Source organism: Cheilinus undulatus, linkage group 24 (genome assembly GCF_018320785.1).
Source record: "Cheilinus undulatus linkage group 24, ASM1832078v1, whole genome shotgun sequence".
Classification (NCBI taxonomy): domain Eukaryota; kingdom Metazoa; phylum Chordata; class Actinopteri; order Labriformes; family Labridae; genus Cheilinus; species Cheilinus undulatus.
The window spans coordinates 18,116,999-18,143,206 of record NC_054888.1 but is presented as its reverse complement, the minus strand read 5'-3'; the positions used below and the strand labels follow the sequence as shown (position 1 = coordinate 18,143,206).

General features: G+C 39.9%; 1 protein-coding gene across 4 annotated transcripts in view; it reads right to left on the bottom strand.

Annotated features, from left to right (window-relative positions):
• Positions 1-26,208, bottom strand: part of LOC121506470 (plakophilin-4-like) — an 85,654-nt gene that overhangs the window by 45,314 nt on the left and 14,132 nt on the right. For 3 of the 4 annotated variants that reach the window (XM_041782295.1, XM_041782296.1, XM_041782298.1), the window contains exons 2-6: positions 15,059-15,171; positions 13,257-13,291; positions 10,179-10,286; positions 5,481-5,635; positions 830-1,301 (exon numbers count right to left, since the gene is read on the bottom strand). In XM_041782295.1, the coding sequence (XP_041638229.1) occupies positions 830-1,301; positions 5,481-5,635; positions 10,179-10,286; positions 13,257-13,291; positions 15,059-15,171 (883 nt within the window). The remainder of the gene's footprint in view (positions 1-829; positions 1,302-5,480; positions 5,636-10,178; positions 10,287-13,256; positions 13,292-15,058; positions 15,172-26,208) is intronic. The other variant, XM_041782297.1, reaches the window with a different exon arrangement.

The following is a 26,208-nucleotide window of genomic DNA, read 5'->3' as shown; positions in this document are numbered from 1 at the left end:
CATGGGTGCAGAGAATGTGTGGGACTATTCTGCGTTGTATTTTCTCTTCTGATTGTGCTGCAGCATGAAGTTCAAAAGGCCATGGAGACGAGAAATCGAGATCATTCCGTCCTGCACATGGTCTCGTAGCTGAAGAACAGCTCAACAAATCTAGACAAGAATCCTCCAGGAAATCAGATTGTTGTCTGGATGCTGCAGAGCAACATGATGTGAAAGACAGCACCACAAATCTGCAGCCAAAGGCAGATGGTGTTGGGATTTCTCAGCAGTTTATTTGCAAAGGGATGACAGAATAGAATAGATAGAATAGTTCAAAATACTTTGAGTGAATCAGTTTCTGATGTATCCAACATTTCTGGGGTGATTTTAGATGATTTTAGACTAGATTGAAGTTCTGTTCTCATTTAAACGGTTTAATTAAAACATGAGTTAAACAATTGAGCAGGATTTGTAAAGATTGGTCAGTTTTATGTTAAAAAGGTACAAAAATATGAGATCAAGTGTAATTACAAGCTTTTTGGATGACTGTTCTGTTACTATTTTTAATTGCATTTCCCTCTTTCTCTCTTTCTTCCTTAGCTGATTTCATTTATATGGCATCACAAATTAGGCATGATTTTATACCTGGTGTTTATTTTGCTTTATTTAACACATCTATGCTTAATTTTACTGATTTCTGATCTTTTTTGTTGTGATTTTTTGCTCTCCAGCCACCTGTATCTGAAGCACTTATGAATTTATTAAGGATGTAATTTATCTTTTTTATATTTCAGGAAAGTGTTTTTTTAACGTTATTTGTGAGTTTTTATGTGAAATGTCTCAGACTGACCTATGAGAGAGTCTGGGCGGGGCAGTGCGCTCCTCTGGTACAGGCCGTACGGATCCGCCCCGTACGCCAGCGGCTGACTCTGCCTCGGCAGCGTGGAGCCGTAATGCTGCGGCACGGCCGTCATCCCCGAACGCAGCGGTGACCCTGTCAGACCCCGCCCCTCCACCAGCGAGAGCGTGGAGCCAAGACGACCTCCTCCTGCTCCGATATTTCCTACTCCGCCACCGCCCCCGCCCAGGGCCTGTGTGCCGTCAGTTGGGGAGGTCGGTGAAGGGCAGGAAGGCGGCATGGAGGTGCCGGGGAAAACGGCAGCAAGAGGTTTCGGCTCAGAGAGGATGGGCGAGTCGTAGGTACTGCCCTGGGATGTTCGCAGGGAGATGCGGGAAGGCGAGACGGTGCCGGCAGTGCCGCAACCCGGAGACTGACTCCTGGAGGGGAGGGAGGCCATCCTGCGTAGCATCCGACCAGACACCTGCAGAAAGAGTGAGAGAAAATCACTGCCTTTATTTCATGTTTACATTAAGCCTAATCAAACTATAAATATGCTGAGCATTACATCCATTCCCCTCTTGACAATTCACCAGTTCTCTTATTTCATTAAATACATGGGAAAAAAAGAGAAAATTGTACTCTGCTCCAGTTTGCAAATATAGTCACCAAATTACCCATAATATGACACTTGAAGGCAGGGTGATTCATCACTCTGGATGAAAAGCACCATTATCTTTGTCATTTGTTCAACTAACTGAACATGCATGCTTTTGAATTAGTGCCTAAATTCATTACAACATCAGTGAAGCTCTGCTGAAAGCAGATATTTTATGCTTTATTTGATAGAATATTTCAAATATCTGGTGAAATGTTTACTTCTCCCTCCCCCGTTAACAAATGTTGTCCTTCAATTACAAAGTTGGCCAACTGGCTGCTGATCTGTGCCGCCATAATCCATCAAAGCTTCAAACGCCTTGGAGGGAAATTAGGAGCCGAGACATAAAACCCATCCAGTGAGGGTGCTTAGTTTCATCAAACCTGCTCATTATTAGCCACAATTAATGTTTTACTGACATGAAAAGAAATGATGTAGACTGGCCACCATGAAAGGGAATGGTGTTGTGTTGGTTGGAGACAATCTAAAGGTAAGATTTGATTTTCTGAAGGACTTAGTGGTATATTTTACCACAAAAGGAACCCTTTCTAACCATCATAGGAAATTTAAACTATCATTGTAAAAAAAAAGCAAAAAAAACATTGTGTTTGTTATGGACGGTCTATGATGAGCATAAACGCCCAATGACAAAGCTCCATTTGGATTCAGATAATGCAAGTCGTTCCTCCCAATCGCCCCCCTCCAGGTTGTCCTACCATGAGCTAAAAGTCCCCCAGTAGAACCATAGAGTCCTGAGGCAGGACCCCCTCCAAAAGAGAGTATCCCCACACCTGGGCAACTCCTCAAAAGGACAGTCCAGCCCCTCTCTAGGAGTTTGGTTCTGGAACCAGAGCTGTGCAAGGAGGTGAGCCCAACTATCCAGTCGGTATCTGCCTCAAGTGAAGGAGTTCAGATATCTCGGGTCTTGTTCATGAGTGAGGGTAAAAAGAAGTGTGAGATTGATCAGCAGTAATGCAGTACTGCAGGTGTTATGCTGGTCTGTTGTGGTGAAGTGCTGAGCCAAAAGGCAACACTTTCAATTTAGGCAATAATGAGTTTTCTACAGAGGGTGGAGGTCCTCCGGGCGAGTCCAACATGGAAGGAGACCACGGGGTAGACCAAGAACTCGCTGGAGGGATTATATATCTCATCTGGCTTGAGAATGCCTCTGAATCCCAAGGAAGAGCTGGGAAATGTTGCTGAGGAGAGATGTCTGATTGGAGGATGGGTGTATGGATGGATGGATGGATGGATGGACTTATGGAGGTGATGGATCCTGGTGCAAGACCAGTTGCAAACCACTGGCCTAGAACTCCTCAGTCCTTTTATTTATTACAGGTTTTCTGTTGTATGTCTCCTCAAGTTTATGTTACTCTACAGCAGTAATTTTTTTTCTCCAATGATATATTTTTTGGTCTTTTAATGGCTTAATTTAGAAAGGAGAACAGTGGATAGAGTCAGAAACAGGGATAAAAGACTGAGGGAGAGACATGCAGGAAAGAAGCATACACGGGCTATTGCTAGGCCATCCGTCTAAGGTCAAGTCAAAATCTCAAGGCACACTTCACCCCTGTCCATTCAGGACAGCCCCTTTAAACATGTGTTATAGTATCTTAAGCTGTTGTGCAGTTGAAGAAATAACATATTGCACACATTTCCATGGCGTACATTTATTTCCCTCGAAGCACACCAGTGTCCTTGACAAATCATTAGGGAACCACTGGTCCCTAGAAAGAAAAACATACTGATACTGCTTGTTATTTTCCAAGAGGCTACAGTATGAAACAAGGTCACTGCAACCTCATAATATTTCAGTGCGCAGCGAGTTTTGACCTTCAAAATCTAATGAGTTCACCTTGAAGTTTAGATTTCAAAAATCCCTCGATTCATCCTTGAATTATTTTGGGTCACTGTGACCATGACCATGTTCCTCCAAACTCTGATCAGTTCATCACTGACACTGACATGACATTTGAGTAAAGTTTGAAGAAAATCCTTCAAAGTGTTATTGAAATACCAAAAGAAGCTTCCAAACAGTTTTCATTTCATGTCTACTGTCGAGAGAAGCTGATTTTTTAAATGATGAAATTCTGTGCTGTTTTTCCAGATGTTCTTTTCAAACAGTTCTTCAGTTTTAGGGTATGTTTTTGGTCAGCCTTAGGTCTAAGTGGGTTAAAGTAAGTGTAACACATAATAGAGCCATTGATTTATCTGAAAAAGTTTCAGAAATTATGTTTGCAGAAATGTATTAGATTTGCAGGATTATTACATTAAAACTGCAGATCTGTATTACATTTGCGGTTTATTACATTTGTGGTCTGTTATTATGTTGGTGGGTGTTACAGGATCCAAGGAAACTTCCTAATCAGATGTCCAAACCACTAAACCATTTATAGGGCACTCATTGAAATAGTCACAAATTCAAAATTCAGCCCTACAACAGTATCCTAATACTTCTTTTTTTTTTTTTACTTTTGTCACGAATACATAGTTTTTTATTATAATGGTGAGGTAAGGTAAACGGAGTGATCATATATGGGTCTAATGAGTCTAATGAGTATATACCTGCACATTAAAACAGCTATGTAAATTGAAAATAAAACTGCTATATGCAATTTAAGTTTGATAAAACTGTTATGCTGTTGTAAAACTGACTAAAATCACATATATTTCACTATTTATACCACTTATTTTTCTTTATAATTGCACCCAAAACCGTAAGAAACATCACAAATATTAAATATCTGAATTAATCTAAGCAGAATGAAGCTAACCATAAAAATAAAAACCGTTATAAACAACATAAGTATAATAAAACTGTTATCATGTTATAAAACTGGACAAAAATTACACCTGTTTTGATAATAATACCTGGAAAACTACAAAAAAAATAGTCAAATTTACCACTGCATCACTTTATGTTTTTACAAACCTGTGGCAAATTTGTCTTACACTATAGAGTGCTATTAACCATCAATATGATGATTTATTTCTCAAGAAAATACCCTTAGTATGGTTGCTAGATTTATACCTCTAAACAGGTCTGTGTCCAAATATGGCTCCTTTATTTTTCGTGCTAAAATTCAAGTAATTGCTAGAAATCCTACACACAAAACCTACCATGATGTTTAGCACTACTATTTACTGGTGTAAAGTGTGTTTCATCAACTTTTCATGGTTAGATATGATTTTATTGGGACCAAAAGAAACGTAAAACTGCATTTTTCGAGTTCTGGAGGAAACAGGAAGTTTGAGATGCTCTGGGCCACTGCTGATTGGTCAGATGGTGTGATGTCACATTTCATGATGTTGACTGATCGCCACTGGTTGGTTGAGAAAAATTCATCCTGTTCTACTGTATCATAGAGAGTTGGGGGGAGGCCACAAAGGAAGTCAACCAAAGTGACCATATATGGTTCCTTGCCCCACAAAGGGTTAAAAGATGACATCATCTGCAAAGAAAAAGGTGAAATGTTTAATAAACTTTAAGGATGACATCATCTCCATCTTGATTGACTGAGAAAAATCATTCAGGTTTTACTGTATCACAGAGCTGAGAGAGAGTTGGGGGAGGCCAAGAAGGAAGTCGACCAAAGTGACCATATATGGTCATAGTGTATATATATATATACTAGTATATATAGTTCCTTGCACCTTAAAGGGTTAAACTTACTTCTTTGATGCAAAGCTGTGGCTCAACTAGCAGCAAGACCAAGCTCCTTACCCCATAGGCTAAGTCCTGCCACCTTTCAAAGGAACCTAATGTCCTCTGCATGTATCTGCAGCCACTTTTTTTGGTCTTAATCCAAAGCTCATGACCGTAGGTGAGTGTTGGAGCATGAATGAGCAGGTAAATCGAAAGCTGGGCCTTCAACCTCTGCCCCTTTTGAAAAGCAAGACTTTCCGTATCTGTCTGCCAGAGACTGGTGCATGTGCAATTTACATTTATAATTTAAAAAATCATCATCACAAAGGATGGAATAACCAAGTGAGGATCCAGCTTACCTGCCCCGAGGCTTGACCTTCAGCTCTTGGGCTTCTGGATATGGATGCTCGGGGCTCTGATCGCACCACGTTCTGGTTGCTGTAGTAGCTAACACTGCTGTCCTGGTAGCCGCTGTCTGAATACGAGGTCATGTGGGCCGACAGACCTCCAGAACCTGCCAGGACGGAGACACAAGAGGGTAAGGACAAACAATAAATCTACATTACATCACCAGAGTTTCTTGTGAAAGTTTGTGGTGTGATTACAGCCGTCACATCAGTTGCTGTGGATTTATCGATTTGCATATTATCTCAGTGGGCTCATATCTTGTCATAGCCGTTGTGCATATAAATACATTCGTGCACATCTCTGCATTAAGCTCCTGGAACAATCTGCATATATAGTGTACAGCTGCAATAAAGCTGGCCTACTTTTTTCTCCTGTAGGATGAAGAGGAGGGAGCATGTGGGGGATATTTTTACTCTATCAGACCACTCCGGGTATGTGCAATATAAATAAGACCAAAGGCAAGTTTGTTTTTAAAATTTCAAACTGCTACACTGCAGCTATGTGTACTTATGATATTGTAATTTATTGAAATAAAGCCAGAGTTGAATCATCTTTGGGTTTGGATGCTGCACTTTTGACATGTTTTGAGGCATTTTAAACCCTTTCCTGGTTAAAAAAAAAAGGATAAAATAGATGCTCTCCAGCACACATATGATTTCACAGCTGCACTGACTGCTTCAGCGCTCCGCTCTATCGGCCTCCCATCTTTTGTGGTTTAACATGAGATCCGAGGGAGCTTGATGGACCGAAATGTCATCCGCTCCAGTGAAGATGCCTAATGTCCAACAGCGACCGGCTGTGGTTGTGTTGCAGAGCTCCCAGGTGTGAATATATGTGAAACTTTCCTGACAAGATGGTGAAAGAAATAAAGAAATAAAAAAGTAGAAGGGAGCAGACCTCTCATTTCAAACAGATGAACAATTTTTGTCACTGAGTTTTTGTCACTGTATTCTTAAATTCTAAATTACACATAAATGTCAGTGACTTTCCAGCATAACATGCGCATTAGCCCCCTGCTGAGGTGTAAAAACAGCTACAGTCCATGTTAGATTTCTGCAAATTTGCAGCAGAAATTGTGGAAGTTTGTAAATGTGGCAGCTATGTACCTTTCTATTCATCATGTATTCTTAGGGCCTGAGCACCGACCTCGGAGCAAGGACCAGAATACTGCACCTTTAGTGGAATTTTTTTATTCGAGCCCATTGCAGAGGGATGTGAGATAGGGGACTAGGTACGAGCTACATGCATGAAAATCAGTACACATATGTATCAGATCAAGAAAAAAAGAAAAGTCTCTTTGACCATCCTCTAAAATGTACAGGAGGTGCACTACAAACAGTTAAAGGTCAAACTGGGGCCACTTTTGGCTGTTTTGAGCTGCATCACTTGTGTCATATCTAAAAGAACTCCAACTACAAATTTCATCAGATTGCCTCAACATTTTTTGTGCTTATTCTAGACAAGATGGATATCTTAAGTTGTATGAACCAGGAGTTTTCATCACAGGGCGGGGCCGTAACCTGAGCCCAAAGTTGGAAAACCTTTTTTTGATATTTTTTAAGTGAGCCATTTATTTCTATTCTAAATGACTCTACAGTGCTAATGGCAATCATCACCAAACTTAACAGGAATCATCACACATTGATCCTGAATACATTTTTGCATCAATATCATCTCTTCGCCACAGCGCCCCCTGCCAACTGAACTTTTCCTCCATTAAGTTTTGTTTTTTCCTCAAAAACACCTTTAAACATTCAGCCCCCTCACACCATTCAACCTAGGCTCATGATTTTTGGTCTGCTTCTGGATCATCATCAGACTTACAAAAGAGCCTCTTGGACCCATGCCCAAATCCCAACAGGAAGTCCTCCAGCTTCGACAACACGTTCACACGCAAGCAACTTAACATAGCGCCCCCTACTAGCAACAGGAAGTGACACAAATGGGCCATTTGTTTAGGCCTCTTACTGTGCCAAACCTATCAAGCTCAGATTTGTCAACTGAAGTCCTCAGTAAGTGCTCATAACACTGACATGTTATATCCATAGACATCTTACTGGCAATGGCGAGCATTCAGATATTTCGCCAGTTTCACAGAAAGTTGCCAAAACTCTAATATAAAACATCTAATTCACTTCAGATTTTACATATATGATCAAGGGCTGCCCCTCTACACATGCAAAGGTTAATTTGATAATTTTACAGCAGCGCCCCCTATAGGGCTGACATGTCTTATTAAAGGATGATCTACTCCCAATGGGGAGCATCTTAGTATCTCCCCAATTTGACAGGAAGCTGGCCTTATTCTGATATAAAAAATCTGATTTGCTTAAAATAATTTTGCAAATTATAATACTGGTCCTGCCCTGATCACCTCTATAGATCAGAATCTTCCTTTGTAATAATGCCACCTACTGTTGACAGGCAGTACTACCTCATATACAAAGTGCAATGCACTCACTATTTTGAATTGAATGAGCGTCCTGGGAGGATCTCTCTATGCTGCAGCACACTGCATAGATTACTAACACCCAGTTATTCCCATACATCCGCAGTTGCCACACAGTTACCTCACATCCTCACATGCCAGGGTGTGAGGGTTCTTCAGTTCTGCTTTCAGCCCTAGTTTATTTTAAGATTTCTTTTTGGATATTTAGGCCTTTATTTAGACAAACTTTTTATTCAACCAGAACTGAGGATAGCGTAAGAAACCAAGGAAGGAAGAGGGATTGACATGCAGGAAACCACGCACTTTGAGGACAAAAGCTGACATAACCAGTAGGCCAATGGTGTCCCAGTTAAATCCCTGTTCAAAGATGTATCTTTTCTCTCTGTGCTACAGGGATCCACTGTGCTCCAAAAATAAATACAAACACGTCAATGGCTCAAAATGTTGTCCTACGTGACACAAAACACTCTTGTATTTTCGTTTAATCCCACGTACATCATCCTACTGCCTTAAATACTCACTAGAGCTCTACATGTGGATTAATCCACTGCAGAAAATAGTCCAAAACAAACACACTGCATCTCTTTTTTAACGGATTTGCCAGAAAATGCAGATCCCATGTTTTATGAAATAACTAACCCATTTTTCTTAAAATTACACAATAAATTTAGGAAAGGTTTAAAAGATTTACAACACAGTAATACTTAAATCCTATTGGTTTATGAGTCAAAAGTGCTGGACTACAACATACAGGACTGTGAACCGTTACTGGAAGCTGTCGCTATGTTCATGTTTTGTGCTGCTGGAGTGTCATGGACCATGATCTCCCCTCTCCTAATGGCTGTGCAATCTGTTACACAAGCTTTCCTGGAGGATGTCAAGCACTGGTTACTGAAGCTGACTTTTGAAGTTGTTCTTTGGCGACAGCCATATTCGGAAAACTGATATTCAAGAAAAAAAGTTCAAGTTTATGGCCAGAGCAGTCATTATTTTTATCTCATTTATCAACACCATCTCCCTCTTCTCTTTCTGCATCACCCTCTTTCTGTATCTTCTTCTTCTCTCTTGCTGCACCTCCCTGCTCTTCCTACATCTCCCTCTTCTCTTTCTGTTTCTCCCTCTTCTCTAATACTTAATCCCTGTCTTCTTTGTCCTTCTGCATTTCCCTCTTTTCTCATTCTACACATCTATTCTCTCTTCCTGTATCTCCCTCTTCCCTCTTTCTATGTCTACCTCTTCTCTCCTTTTCCCTCTTCTCTCTTTCTGTTTCCCTGTCTTCCTTTCTGCATTCCTTTTCTTCTTTGTCTTCCTGAACCTCCATCTTCTCTCTTTCTCTCTTGTCTTTCTTTCTGTACCTTCGTCTTCCTTGTTTCTGCACCTCCTTCTTCTCTCTTTCTTTACCACCCTAAGATTCCCCACTACCCTTAACACCATCTTCCCCCAGGTGGTTGATTTTACAAATTATTCATTTAACATTGACTTAATTGTAGAAGAGGTAATATGGTGCTTTATTTATTCATTATTTCCTATTAAAGTCATGAAATTTGGCTTGTTCAACAACAAAAATGATCGGACTTTGGTGTTTTTCCCCATCTTTCAGTGTCTCAGATGGAAAAAGATGATGTAACATACATTATGCACCAATAAGGATAAAGCAGATTTTCAGATGTTGTTTATGGAGACGTCAGTCAAATCTGATCACACTGAGAGTCCTGATGAAGCAGATTGGCTGAATTTTCAAGCAACAAGCTCTTAATAAATCATAACTATGTGTGTTATTTTCCACCCACTTCTTCATGTACTTTTTAGTCATGAATATTTCATTTTACAGAGACATAGTTCTGATCTTAAACCACGGTTTTTGGGGCTTTTAAGTCAAAGTGGTGAGTCCTTTGCATCTTTTGATTTCATTTACTCAAAAATAAAGTAATAAAAGTCTAATCTCTATTAAGTCTATATCATGTGACTCCAACTGAAACCTTTTTTTTCCCTGCTGACCCATTTTAGAAAAGGGAAAAATAGCAAAAAGCATCTAATAAGCACATAAAGTTGATAAACCTCATTGTAAAAGAAGATTTCCTCACAAAAAAACATCTAAGACAGCATCCAGCTCTTAATAATTACAACTGAGCTATGTTGTTTTGTGTTTAATGCTTAACATTTGGCCCTTCAGACTGTGTGGTGTGTAAATTTAACAGACCCTCACTGTCATGCAGGGAAGCGCGGTCCGGTTCAGGCAGGAAAAGTCCGTCCTCTGCCTCCATGTGACGTCCAGACGCCTCCATGGCTCCAACCTGTGACTCTCCACCTGCAGAAAAGATGGGTTACTAAGCTCAAAATATATATTCACAGATCACTTTATTAGCTACTCCTTACTAGAGCCCAGCTGGACCTCCTCTGTCTTCAGAAAGGCCTTAATACTTCAGAACATAAGAGTTTTTGGTCTGTATTGACCTTATAGCATCAAACAGTTATTGAGTTTTCAGCTGCACATCCATGAGGTGAATCTCCTGCTCCACCACAACCCAAAGGTGCTCTATTAAACTGAGATCTGGTGACTGTGCATGGTGCAGAAGATGGGTACACTGAAGTCAGAAGCAGATGGATACGGTCAGTCTTAATACTCAGGTAGGCTGTGGCATTTAAACGATGCTCAGGTGGTACTAACAAGCCTAAAGCAGGGCTTTCCACTAACATATGGAGTAGTCAGCCTGTGGGAAACAGTAGCCAGCTCAGGGGGTCCTAAAGCTTACCCCCTTGGCTCACTGGAGGCACAAGTAATAGGAAGTGTCTAGGAATATTCCCCCAGGAAATTCTTAACATCAAACACTTAATTCCCTGCAATCTGCTGAAAATTTAAGCTACAATTTGTTGAGGGAGTTAAGTTATGTAAAAGGAAAACTTACTTCTTAACTAATGCTTCACCAAGAAAAATCTGCTACTTCATGCATGAAGCTCAAATGTTTGCAAGACTTGATTTGTTATTGAAACACGGTCAAAAGGACGTAGGGATGGCGGATATTATCTGCACGATATCGATATCAGTTGGTATTAGCTTTCAAGGTAAATTATCATATGGTAGATATGAAAATTTCTACTAACAATTGCCACTGATAAGTTTGTGGAGAACATAGACTTTTAAACTTAACAATCTTTGTCAAAAACATGAGATTAGTGCCTTTGTGAAGTATTCGCCCTCTTGGATGTTTTGGTACTGTTGAAGTAAACTCAGAGTTTGTCAAAAGGCATGTGGGAGACTCCACGGTCAAGTAGGAGAAACTTCATAGGTCTGATGAGACCAAAACTGAGCTTTTTTGGCCATCAGACAAGACGCTAAAACTGCACATAACAAACACACCATCCCCACTGTGAAGCATGGTGGTGGCAGCATCATGTTGTGGGGATGCTTCTCTGCAGCCAGTCCTGGAAGGATTGTTAAGGTAGAGGGTAAAACAAATGCAGCAAAATATAGGACAGCCTGAAGGACAATCTTATGCAGTCTGCAAGAGAAATAATGCTTGAGAGAAGATTTATTTTCCAGCAAGACAACGACCCAGAAAGCTACACAGAATGGTTTAAAGTAAGGATGTTCCTAAGCGTCTATTTTTGTATTCTGTTGAATGCTCATTTAAATTTAGTTTAACTGACTAGTCTAAAGAGAGCAAAGCCTTAGAAAACAGACAAGTTCCTTCCAGGGTCATAGTCAAGTGTGATGTTAGCCTGATATACTCTCTACAGCAAGGCTAATGTTAAAAGCTAGTGCCGCATTACAGTCTAATATTGTGCTTTGATGACGTGTTTTCACTTCAGGTGGAAGTTATACATGAGTTCAATCCTCAACATACCACTTTATTTCCATTTACTACTTTAAAAAACTTTCCAGAGATTTAAAGGCTGTGTGTATAAAAATGATGGGTGATTTGTTTAACAGACTCATAAATCCCACGCCGGCTAACTTTATACATGTTTTAGCGATTAACCACATGCATTTCTGGTTTAAAGACAAAAAGGTAAAAGTTCTGGAGTGGCCGCACCAAAGCCCATTTATGCAGTCACTTATCTTACATTACATATTTTTATTATATTGATATTACCTTGCAGAAATCTGTTTTCATTTTGACATTAAAGAGGTTTATATGTAATTGTATATATGTAATACTGACCATGATTAATTTAAAAACCATCAGTCGGTTAAACATCCAAGGGGGAATGCTTTAATAGGCGCTGTATAGCGAATGATTTCCACCACAGTGAGGAGTTTTGGTTCAGTTTTTTTGTTGCAAAGAAACATTTAAATCTTATTTTACTTCATTTTAAGTTGCTAAAATGTTCAAACAAATCTCCACACCATTATATCTGCAGCAGTAGCAACCTGAACCATTTATATAACCAGGGACAGATCCATGCTATCATGGTGTTCATGTCAGACCATTTAAATGTGGAAGTTGAGACTCATCACACCAATGTTATTCCACTGTCCAGTTTTGGTGGGCCTTTGAGAACCATAGCCTCAGTTTCCTGTTTTTAGCTGACTCCCAGTGTTTAGGGGCTTGAGCCTCAACATTCAGAGATGCTCTTCTGCATCTATTTCAGTTATAACAAGTGGTTATTTAACATATTGCTGTTTTTAACAGCTTGAACCAGTCTGGTCATTCTCCTCTGATGTTTTAAATGTCCTTCTAATCATTCTGATGCTCAGTGTGAACTTCAGCAAATCTTCTAGTTAATTCCATGCCTAAATGTGTAGGTTATGATTATATGAATTAATATATATGTGCATTAAAGCTAGAAAGTATAAAACAAATGCTCCCAAAGTCCATCAAAAACAATTTAGCAGCCTCACCTCTGCAGACAGAAAGAGACTACAAGTGTCGATGCATTGACAGGAAAGAGTAAAATATTTTATAGCCGTTCTTTCGCTTTATTGCAAAGCGGACAGTGAGGAATGAACCAGGAAACGGAGCAGAGGGATCTGTGACAGAATAGTAAATGGCTCCATTTCAGAGCCCATATACTCTGGCGGAAACATTGTTTTGTTTTGCTCCACCAGCCTGTGCTGCTTTCAGCCAATTTTCAGCCCCTTTGGAGGCTAAATTGACTTTATACATCTGGAAAACGCCTCCTTAAAAGCCAAAATCCTGTGCATCTGAGCTACAAGACTTTTAGTTTACAGTTTGGGATGTTAAAATTGCATTCTTCACTTCTGATTACAAAATCTGAAGCTGCAGTATTCCAAAATATCTATATAGAATAAAGCATTAAAGGTAAGAAACCATACCTGCAGACCTCCATGCATACGACTTCTCAGATGAGCTTCAGCAGTGGAGAAGAGGAGGAAATGGAGGAGAGGAGAGAGCAGAGGGAGACATAAATCAAATCAGAGTCATGGTGAGAGACTTCATATTCAATCAGTGCAGGAAAAGGAAGCCGGAAAGTGTTTAAAATGTTACAGAAATAGAAATAAAAATGAAATATTCACATAAAAATCACTGCTTCACATTCAATTTACAGTACAGGAACTTGTGGGCAAATAAAGCCTTGTGTGAATTGCTATTTACTTTTTAAATTGTTAAAAAAAATTGAAGTCAGTTGACCCCAGCTGAGGAACGGATGTTATATAACCTGATACACAGCCATGACTTGTGTTATCTTGGCTGGGGCCGGAAGACAAATCATTTCTGCTGATAACAAGGACAAAAGAAGTGTTTACCTGCACTGATAAGTGTTTATCTGCTAGATTACAATCAAAATCACAGCCCTACTTAAGCTATAAGATAAAGATTATTAATCATGAAGGTACATCAGAGGGTCAGGGATGATTAAACATAAATGCTGTGCTGATATAAAGCCCCGTTTTTTTGTCTTGTACATCTGAGTCTCCCTGTTTGTGCTTAGATTGATGAATGTGAGTTGTGACAGCACAATGTGACTGTCAACTATCTGAACATCACTCCTCGTGAGGACAGATATCAACGTTATGAGGTCTGACGGCACGGTCTGCAACCAAGCTTGATTTACTGCCAGCTACAATCCGTACAGACCATTTTGGTGTTTACAGTGATGAAGTTTTGTGGGCGGAGCCAAACTGGTGGCAGAAAGTTAGCTAGTGGTTCCTCATTGTCACTTCACATCAGAAAGTCATAGAGCATCTTAATGCTCTGGGGTCCCTCCAGGAAAACTCACAGGACCCCGGGACCTAAACGGGTCCTTCAGAAAAAAATCACACTTTGGACCATGGGACCTAAACAGCTCCTTTCAGAAAAACTCGCACTTAGGACCCATGGGACCTAAACGGGTCCCTCCAGAAGAGCTCACACTTAAGACCCTTGGGGACAAAGGGTCCCCTCAGAAAAAAATCACACTTAGGAGCCTTGGGGCCAAAGGGTCTCTTCAGAAAAAAATCACACCTAGGAGCCTTGGGGCCAAAGGATCTCTTCAGAAAAAAATCACATTTAAGACCCTTGGGACCAAAACGTATCCCTCCAGAAAAACTCACACTTAGGACCCTTCGGACCCAAAAGGGTCCCTTCAGAAAAAGTACTATAAAAGCATATCAATTTATATTTTTCCAATTTCAAAGCTTAAATCTTTTAATTGGCTTCAGCCCTAATCAGAGCTATAAAGTTTTAATTCATTTTTTGGATATATTTTACACTTTTGTCATTTTTGCCATAATAGAACCTCCTATTTTAACATTAAAAATGCAAAATATACATTTTGAGCTGCAGAGTGGAATATTAAGGGTGACTTTCAGAGCCTTGTATATATCAAAAATTAAAGCAACACTGATTTTGTTGCAAAAACTCACACTTAGGACCTTAAGAACCAAAACGGTCCCTTTAGAAAAAGTGCTAAAGAATCATATGAATAAACATTTTTTCCCTCTTTCAAAGCTTAAATCTTTTAATTTGCTTCAGTCCTAATCAGAACTATGAGGGTTTTTAATTTATTTTTTAAAATGCTTTATATATCTTAAAGGACCCAATTGGGTTCCAGGTCCCCAGAGGGTTAACTCCTTTCGGAATAATTTAATTTAGTGTGCGGAAATTAAAAGAGGTGACATGAAGCAAAAATATCTACCTGCTACTGTCTCCCCCTGGTGACTCAGCTCCCAGCATGCACCTCTCCAGTTGGCTCGCCACAATCTGCCGCTCCTCCTCCAGCTCTCGAGTCAGCCGCTCGAACTGTAGCTCCTGTGGGAAGACATTTACGGCACTCATTACATCCCCATATCCACCGTGACACTGCAGTGTAAGCCTCCTTTGAAAGGCCTATTTGATGCCAGTTAGAATTAAATGTAAAACCCTTATAGTGTTTTTTTTATCTGTGTGACTTGTTTCTAATCGTTTGTGAGGTTGTTAGGGACTGCAGTGCTTCTTTAAAATTTGTAGCTGTGTCCACAGCTCTGTCATGGGCTTTGGTTCAGAAAATGTTATTTAGGAGGCACAAAGGAGGGAGCAGAGAAAGATAAAATATCAATCTCAAGGCCGCAGTGTACACAGAAGAGGAAAATATTACTGTAAAGTAAAATAGAAAATATCAAAATAGACCTATCTTGAGTATATCTAACACAGGAAGAATATGTGGAACTGACAATTAGTACAGACAAAATTCAGAATTTACACAAATATGGACAACATAAATCAACTGGAAAAAAATATAAATTGCAATGCTCCTATTTAACCAGCAGAGGGCTTCATCTGTGTTTAGCTTATCTGGTTAAACAGATGACTTCATTTTGAAGAGTATTCCTGCATGACAGGTGTACACTGGAATGGTTGCAAAACAATCGGAGGGCTGTCATGGAGGCAACGTAGAAAAAAATTATGAAAGTATGATTTAATAGCATTTTTTTTGCCTGTTTGCCTCAAAGGTGTACAGAGGGAGCAAAATGCATTGGCTGAAGCCAAAATGATTACCAAATTTAAAAAATCAAACATCAGGAAACAATGCGATTAGGGAAGTAGGCATGGTCAAGAAGATCAAACTGAGAGCCAGATGGGGACGGATTGTGAATTTTGTCATTTTGAATGTGGTATGGTTTGGATGTCAAAAATATGCATTGTTAAGCCCTTCATCTGCAGTAATATTTTTTTTCCTGCAAAGTAAGACTTTCAATGAATACATTCAAAAGCCTTTAAGGCCTTAAGTAAAGATCTTTTTATTAGAACATGTAACTTTCAGGCCTTTAACTCTCATTCATTACTGGACAAGGAATAACCGGCTTTTGTGTGTTAATGGGAATCAGATGCTGCTTATTGGCTAAATACATTATAGTTTAGATAATTAATTTGATCAAATATGACCCATTTTAGCCTGAAAACCAAATTTAAACTTAAATGGAAAGCTGAAAAATAGTATGCACATTTCCATAAGTCGATTAGTTAAGAACCCAGTGATATTTATCTTTAAATATCCATAAACGTTAGTCATTAGAGCTTACTTTTGGCAACCTGACAATACAAACACAGCACTTCACGCTCTACTTATTAAAAGCTCTAAAAGCTGGTAGGGATCCAATGCCTTGCTCAAGGGTATGAAAGTGAAGCAGATGTTTACCGACTGTCGCCGAGTGGCTGGTAGCTCCGACACCCTCTCATTTGAATTCAGTTACATAACACCCAGGTTTCCCAGCTGCTTCATAAATCTTCTCGAAAACCACAGCTGGTGTCATCACGGAGGTCCACCAGAGAATTAGCTGTCTGCAAATAATGTCTAAATATAAAACTACTCGGCTGGAAAACACACCGCTCCCCGGGAAACCTTTTGTGAAGTAATCCAGGAAATGTTTTCTATTGGAGTGAAAGGTCTGAAAAGGTCGATTATGTTTGTTTTGATACACTCAGTCGGGGTTTTCTGCAGTTATTTTTAGTTTTAAGGCAATATTAGAGAGTGTAATTGGGGTTATTTGGTCAGGATGAACAAAAAAACTGACAGGAAATTACATTTTAGCAGTAAAATATATATGTCATAGAGATTATAAGACGAGTTTATATGAGGCCAGACAGCAGGAAATGCTGGAAACACCATGCTCTTACTGTACTTATGAGCCAAGTTTACTATAATGAGGGCAACACATTGCACTGCACCTGCAACTTATCTTGCTCATAAACTCATATATCAGCTGGATAACTCAGTTTACATCTGTCTTGTTACAGGAGACTGGGGGTTCAAACTCTATTAGTACACACCAAGTGTCCAGTGTGGGCCCTTGGGCCAGCAGAGTGAATTTTACTCTGAATAGACTTGAACCGAATGTTAGTAAAATTGTATTCAATTTGAGTAAAATTTCTCAGGTAAATTGACTGTGTATTACTAGCCAATACATCAGTTATTGTAAGTAAGAGGTGTGCATTTCAAATAGATTATCATTTTAACCTACTTCAAAGAAAATTCAAAGATTTTTACAGATGGAATTGGATGTACATCTGCGTGTTAACTCCATGCAAAAGCGTAATGGAAATTACCATTAATGGGCTGACAGAAAAGCATTGCTTGTTGCTAATTCTAACTTAGGAAATCATCTGTTTTTATGTGACGAGACTGAGCTACATAATTTGTCACTTACAAAAAATTTTCAGTAAAATCGTTCATTTCTGAAGTTAAAAGAAGCAGGAGTCAGGCTGGACACATGTGCCACTTGGCAGCCAAGGTCAAGCTCAACGGCATCTCTTTTGTCCAGACTTTTCAACCCCCTGAGACGCCGGCAGATTACAGGCCATTGGGACATCTACAGTACAGCAAGGCCTTGAGGTTACCCCACGACCCAACTAGACGGTACCCTAGGCCCCCCTTAGGGGGGTGCCAGAGATTTCAGGGGGCGCACAAGGTCGTCCCTGCTCGGAGGCGGAAGATTTGCATACTCCGACTAAAGTCATGATAAAACACCTCTGAATAATTCATACAAGATAAAAGAATTTAAATGAATGTTGATATTTTACCACAATGTATCCCTTCTTTTTGCACATCTGTCCTGGGCAGGCCTCGAAAACATTCTTAGATGCAAGTATGGGGGGGCTCAAAGGAGAAAGGCTGGGAACCACTGCCCTCAGCCATGCTTACTCGCCACATCCATCCCATTAAGGTGTGCATTTTGTTTATTTTTTCAATAGATTATTTTCCAATTCCCCTGGTAATATGCAAGGACATCCAGAGTATGACCGGGGTTGTGCTAATCCTTCGTGCCTGATGGGGCCTGCCAGGCAGCTTACTCGCCACATCTACGCCTTATTTCAGCCTGAATCTTTGGCCCAAACATGCACTTTGACAGTCTTTGAACATCTATCATAAATGAATGTGAGAAGGTGAATGTGTACTAATAAAATACAATTCAAACACATGTTAAATTGCATAGAAAATGGTACATTTATTTCACTATGTACCTTTTTTTATCTTCAGTATAATAGAAGAAAAGTCCCTGAAATTACAATGTTGTAGAAACGACATATTTCAGCGTGTTTATATCTCTGTATAAAAGCTTTTTGTATTTAGGTCACGTCTGTCCCTTTGAATAACATAACCTTGACCGTCTATTTAGTCAGACGGGTGATTTATTCAAAAGTCTCATCATGCTGGATGTTTATTTACGTCTCATCCACGATGGACTGGGGAAGCCTGCACTCGAAGGAAAACAAAGTAAGCTGGCCTGATTTCGAAGACCATGAGTCTGTTTCTGACATTAAACTGAACTCATAAAATCCAAACTTTCTGAGTATAGGAACATATGCAGCCTCTGTACAGTATAGAAAGAGGCCTATAATAACTATAACAGCAGCTCTGATTGTATGAAACTTTAATGAACCCCGTGAGGAAGCTGGGTACACAAAACTAGTTTTGCAGAGTTAATAAGTGTTGATTTTTCTGGAGCAATTACTCAGACTTAATAGGAGCGATGTTTGTCCACTTATCAGGCTGATGTGCCTCAGAGGCAGCAGCTCCAAAAACATGCCAAGTGAGCAATATTCATAAAACAGAAACCGAGGGCAGTAAAAAAGCTGTGGGGTTTATTTTCCTCTAAACCTCTGAGAAGTTGATATTTTTTCAATAGTCATCATTAAACATAGAGCCTGTAATTCTGCTGCCAGGTGGCTCTGAATCAATACAATAACAAAAGATGACGCTGACTGCAGCGGAAGGTTCCAGATGTGCTGACCTGCTGCTGCTCCACCGCTCTCTCCCCACACACAAACACCCTCAGATCTGTCTGGTCTGCATATCCAAAATAAGATTCTACTGAATTTATCTGAGTGTTTTTGTCCACTGCCGGGGCTCATATGCCTCTGAGAGGAATTCCCAAAATACCCAGTATCATTTTGAAATAGCAAAGAGGTTTAAAGCACAAAGAAAATTCATTTCATTTAGACAAAAAGGTGTATTTAAAGGAATCTATGAATTATTCATTACATTTAAACTGTTCTAGTCATGGTTATGCTAAAATAAACCATCAGTGGGAGCAGACCTGCCCACAGATTTTGGCTTGGACCCTGACTAAACCAGTAAATGCAAATTATTTATTTGTACCACTTTTTAACCACTTTTCCCCTCCATTTTGCTTTTCACTTTTCATCAGTTTTACACTATTTTCTATCTGTTTACAAAATATTTTTAGCCACTTTACAACACAAGCCACAATTGAACCCCAATTCATTCTTTTTTCTGCTCATTTTTCCACTAAACACATTTTTGCCAGTGTAACTCCATTTTTGTCATTTTCTGTCTTTTTTGCCTGTTATCCACATTTTTGTCACTTTGAAATGCATGATTGCCACTTTGAACCCATTTCTGCTGCTTTTAAAAATCCCCTTTCACCACATTTCCACCCATTTTTCCATTTTTAACACATTTTTGTCACTTTAAACCAATATTTTGTGATTTCAACATCATTTCTGCCCCTTTTTACCACTTCCAACCCTTTTTTTGCCCCTGTTATCCACATTATTGCGACTTTTAACCAATTTGTACTACTTTTCAACCGAATTCTCCCATTCCATCACCATTTCTGCCCCTTTTTTGGCACTTTGACCCATTTCTGCTACTTTTAAAATCCCTTTTCACCACCCTTTCCACCCATTTTTTAAATTTTTACACATTTTTTTGCTACTTTTAACCATTCCTCCAATTCCACCACCATTTCTGCCCCTTTTTGCCACTTCTGGCCCATTTTTTAAAATTTTCTGCCTATTTGACTTCCCCATTGGCAAGATTTTGCATCTTGAACAATTTTTGCAACTTTAGACCAATTTCTGCTACTTTTATAATCCTTTTCACTGCCTTTCCCACACATTTTTCCTCATTCCCAACCTTTTCTGGAACTTTTAGCCCATTCTTGCTTCTTTTTCACCACCTTTTTCACCCATTTGTCCCCTTCTACTAACATTTCTGGACATTTTTGGATTTTTTAACCTATTTTTGCCCTTTCACCAACCTTTCTGAAACTTTTTGCCACTTTCAACCCATTTCTGCTACTTTTTAAATCCCTCTCACCTGCTTTTCCATTAATTTTCCATTTTAACCCATTTTTTTGCCCCTTTACACCTCCTTTTCCTCTGTACCAATTTTTGCCACTTTTCTGGACCTTTTCTGGAGCTCAGTACAAGACTCCCCAAGACTCCTGTCACCCTTCATCAGACAAAGACAAAGCTAGGAGGTCTGTAGGACAGGGTAATTTGTGATACTGATTGACTCCACACCATAAATCAGTTAAAGTTGTTAAAATCATAGTTAAGTGTAGGGTTTGTACAGGGTTTGACATTTGGGATCACATGATTGTACACCAAAGTACATCTCTTTCATCCATGCCAGGGGCAAAGAAGTGTGCGATGCCTGAGGGCGGTATGGAGCACTCACAGAGGTCGAACAAACTGGACTATGGGGCTGAAATGTATTTATGCATGGTACAGATTGCCTCGCGTGAGTGACATTGGGTTACTGAAGCCACCTTCATTAGCCATCCCATGGCGGTCACCAGATTGAAAACGCTGTCTCAAACTTACTTCAGATCATCCTAGAGAGAAAGAAGTGAAGCTGAGGCGGGTTTTAATCCACCACACAAAAAGTTGGACAAAAAAAATCCCATTTAACAAAGAGCGTTGCACAAGTAAGGCTTTGAGCTGTCCCTTTAGAACAGAAGACAGAAGAAAGAAATACAACACTGTTGGATGAGACGATCTAAGAGAGAGAAAAGCACAAAAAAGTTAGATCAAATGAAGAGAGAGATTTAAGGTGTATTTCAAGTCAGAGAAAGTCGATGAGACATCATCTGAAGTATGCAGTGAATGTGAGATGAATTATTGATGCATTCACCACTTAAAAAGACACAGCTGTGAGCCATTCAAAACCCACGGTGTCTAAACGTGCTGCATACAGTCTCAGCGTAGCTGCTGACTCTCCCTGACATCTCCTTACATCACCTCAGAGCAGCCCAGAGACGGCACACAAACACACAGCTCTCCTTGTTTCAGCTTCGCCATGTTACGGTAGGCCTGGAGGGACAAACAGAGCCACGTCTTGCCCCGCACCAGTCACCTCATGATTTCTGTAGACGCGGCTCACCCTGCCAGGCCGACGCTGAGCCGTGCCAGGCGATGTCTTGTACCAGCTGGGGGCTACCAGGCTTTTCTCCTCTGCGTATTGTGTGCCGTCACAAAGTGTTTCTCTCTCTTATCAAGTGACACCAACCGCAGACCTCTGCGTCTTTCTCCCTTTTCTGCCGTGTCTAATCATAGCCCGGCAGTTCACTTTATCCAGACCGCATCTGTGATATCCGTGAAATGTTCGGCCTAGTTCTGCCGCTGCGACACATTGCCGCTCTGGCTGTAACTCGCCGTCTTAAAGGGAGAATTCACCCGTAAAGACTTTGTTAAAAAAAGGGCAGCTTAACATTTCTCAAGCCCATTTTGCTGCTTGAAGAAGCATTACTCACACTTTCACGAATATCTGGCCCAACATACTGTCCGTGACATAATGAGACATGCCTGATACAGCGGGGAACTTCTTCAGCATGGCTTTTAATGCAGAGGTGAAAAAAGTGCTCGTATTATAAAGTCCTGGCTCAACCTCTCTACTGAAGTAAGGTGAAAAGGTGCAGGCTCTGAGTCGGCCTCAGTCTGAGAGCAAAAAGTGTCCCTTTGATGGATATTTCTACCCACTGTTAGAGCTAAAGCTAACTGAACCTCAGGCCATATTTAGCAAACTTAAATTATTCTCCTCACACCCTGGCGTATGTCGATATGTCACAACCACTGTTTTTTTCAGTTAAAATTAGAAAGAATGTAGCAGTTTATCTAAGAGATGCTTCTGCTTGCTTGCAGTAGGTGGTGCATTTGCAAAAATGTGTATTACACATTTATAATATAATGAAAAATTTTATAATAATATATATAATCTATAGGGGGAAGCCCCTAATCATACATATGAGATTTGATGCAAATCAGAAGTTTCATATAAGAGTTACAGTGACTTCCTGTGAAATGGCAAGATAACAAATTGCTCGCCAATAAGGAAACTGCCCAATTGTGTTACTTCCTGTTGCCAGTAGGGGTGCTACAACAAAACAATGACATTAACCTTGATCCTAAATATGAAATTGAGAGGCAATTAGGTGTTTGGTATGAGTGTTGCACTTACTTCCTGTCAATTTGGCGAGACATTGAAATGTTCGACATTACCAGTTAGACATCCGTCATCAAAACCTATCTGGGTTGTGGCCAATAATAAAGGCTTTTCTATCAAATCAGAGCTTAATAGGTTAAGCCAGCGGTGTCCAAACTATGGCCCGGGGACCAAATGTGGCCCACGATGCCTTATTGATTGGCCCGCAGCAAATCCTAGAATAAAAGTAAAATATGGCCAACAATTTAACGATTAATTTTTTTGTTCTTCCTAGTTCTAGCACAAGGCAGTGCTACTACAGTATTTCTGTAAACAAACATTTTGACAAGAAGAATTTATTAATGTTTTTTAACAAATCAGATTTAGACAATAATAACCATAATAATAACTGCATCTTCATTTATAATGCCCTGATTGCTTACAGCAGCAAACAATATCACCAATGGCATTACAGATAACCAAGGCTCTTGAAATCTGATCGGCCGCCCAAAAATCCTCAAGTTAATTTACCTTGTCAGCCATTATTAGTCATCTACCTTACCCATCACTAATCTTATCTAAAGCTTATCTTGACCTATCAGATTGGTTGTACTAACTTTTATAACCTCAAGGTGCAGTATAGCAAAGTGACCCCACCATTCCTTTATTTTTCTGGACGTGGCCCTTCGTGGAAAAAGTTTGGACACGCCTGGGTTCAGCACAAGAGGAAGGACCCATTTGTGTCACTTCCTGTTGCCAGTAGAAGGCGCTATGATGAAATGTTTGCATGTGCTTGTCAAGTGTGACTGTTGCCTTGCAGGAAAGAGCAGAAGATCACAGAATATTTTATAGTAAAGTTATAATAGGTTAAAATCAACTGGCACCATCAAAAATGTTTTATTTTGAAATAGAGATAAAGCTCACAGACTTCCTGCTGGGGTTTTGGCATGGGTCCAAGAGACTTTTTTGTTGGCCTTGTGATGAACCATATGCAGACCAAAAACCATAAGCCTAGGCTGAAAGGTGTGTGGGGGTGAATATTTAAAGGGAAAATGTAAAAAAATCAGAGGCGGTAAAGTTTCACTGCCAGAAGGGGGCGCTGTAACAAAGTAATGATATTGATGTATGAAGGTATTCTGGATCAACTTCCCTGTGAAGTTTGGTGATGATTGATAGTAGAATTAAAAAGTTATGCTGCATTATTGGTGTATTTTCACTGCAAAAATGTTCAAAACAGTTGTTAAGGATTGGGCTGCCACTCTATGTAAAAAACTCACAGTTCGCACAAATTTAGCCAAGGTCAAGCTCAACAGCATCTCTTTAGTCTGTGCCTTTTCACCACTGCCAGATTTTGGGCCTTTTTAATGCTGTGACTGTTAGCAAACAGGGAAGTTGTTGTGATTGAGGAAGTTGTAAGCTAGTGCCTGCACCAACAGTTGTAAAATTCACATGAAAAGTTGTGATTACCACGCAGAAATCCTTCTTAACGGATGGTATTTATATCATAGTGACCTGAAATACTCAAAGATAGTATGGATGCCTCTGATTAGTTGCGTGTCCTTTTTTATTTCCTGTAGCTCCATTTTTCTCTGACATACAACAATGATAAAAAGACAAATCATCACAGCAAAAAGCAGATATACGAGCTACTACACCCACAACAGCCTCATCTGACCAGAACGCCGTACATCCGCTTGTGTTTATCCGTCTCTTCTGCTCTCTACGCCTACACTTCTGACCCACAGATGGATTAAAACACTTCAAGTCTCTTTAAACGCCCAAACACCCACCTTTAATGGGAAGCAACAAGTCGTGTTAGCTCTTTGAGGGCTGTCATGAGGCATTCTGGTAGACAGTGGAAGTGGCTAAGTAGAAGAGGCAGGTGGAGAGTAAATAACCCCTGGAAACACAAAGAATTATGTGATCTAAAACAGCATCTGAGGGTGATTTTCCTCGCACAATGGATAAAGAGAAAATCGGCTTTATCTTCCATCAGAAAGACTTCATTTAAGGCTGTTAACCTAGAATGCAACCTTGGGAATCAGCGATTTGGATTCAGCAAAAAAGGCCACAAAAAAAAGGCTATCATCGGTCTGTTTTTCCACAAATACATCACAGATCAGGCAGAGAAATCCAGTTTTGTGCCTCAGATATGATCAGGGAAGCACTGAGGGGAAGACATAACTGGATTGAGGGAGCAGGTTTAACCCCTCAGATTCAAACGGGGACCCTGCGGAGAAAATTGCTACAGAAACAAAGCCACACAGCGACATCAAAAAAATCAAAATCAAGCTTTGCTATTTGGTTAATTTGCTTGGATGTTTAGCGTGTAGCTCCTTGTCCTCGTCGCTGAAATCAATCCAAGCGTGTAGAGGGCTGACTTGGCCCAGTTGTTGTTGTTTTATCGAGCTCCTCTCCACCCTGGGAAGGCATTTCGCTGAGCAGGCATGTTCTTTTTCAGCAGCTCCATGCGTCACACTCATACTCTGGGATGCTGCTCGCACACCTGGGAGCTGCCCCGCACAGCAACAGTCTGCTCATGACGGCCTCGGGGAAGCAAACAAGTCCTCAAATGAATGTCTGATATCGGCTTGGCAGAATAATTCCTCAGTATTTTGGACATAGTGAAACATAAACTTGCTTTGTTTTCCCTAACAGGATAAAAAGCAGACCTATGGGGGAATTAGTCTGATGTTATTGTGCTTTATTGACCTGCTCGCCCACGCTGAAGCGATTGTTTGGGCCGTAAATGCGAGCTAATGCTGTGCAGCCAAGAATTGTACCAACCATGAGAGCTTTAATTCACATTGTAGGCAAGTAACCAAAGATATTAAATATGTCAGAACTGAATCACAGAGAGAAATGTGTGCAGGGAGGAAGAGGAGACTGGGATGTTTTCAGCAGACTAGGTGGTTTAGTTTTTTAATAATCTAAACATTTGCAGCTTTGATCAGTTCCTGCAAAAATCAGATAACGGCATGTGTGAATAAAAAAGCGTTAACTTCTTCCAATTGTGTGGTGTTGGTAAAGGATTTCTAGTGCTTTTTCAAAAAGAAAGTCATGGAAACATTTTGACAAAAGTGCCTAAGAGTTTAATAATGATTTAAAAGACTTAGAAGAGATTGGTAGAGATTATTCAGAAGGAGTCTGCTCACCAGATTTGAGTCTAAAGCTCAGTATTTAATAAAATTCAAACATCTGTCTGTCTGATTTCTTCCCATTTTTCATGGTGGTAGCAATCAGGCTGCCATAACACCAGAATTTTAACCCTCTAAGCCATTTGTTATTTTTTACCATTTTGTCTCACCTGGACTATTTGTCTTAAAATGCTTGTGAAACATCAACCCTGTGCTGCAAATTCAAGCTCTAAACATCCTTTTTTCAGGACAACCTGGGCTTTAAGAATGTGTCTGCTACAGCAGTCTCGCTTGAATTTGAAATTAAAAGTTCTGGGACTATTAAGACAAGAAGAAATGCTAAACAGAGATTAAAACTCAAAGATTTTTATGAGTGACACATATAATGATGACAACGAAGACTTTTTTTTTACCCAAGCTTGTGCTTCCAACTCTTTGGGACCAAAAAGTGAAAAAAAAAAAAATCATTCTGTGACAAAAAAGTCTTAAAAATATTCACATATT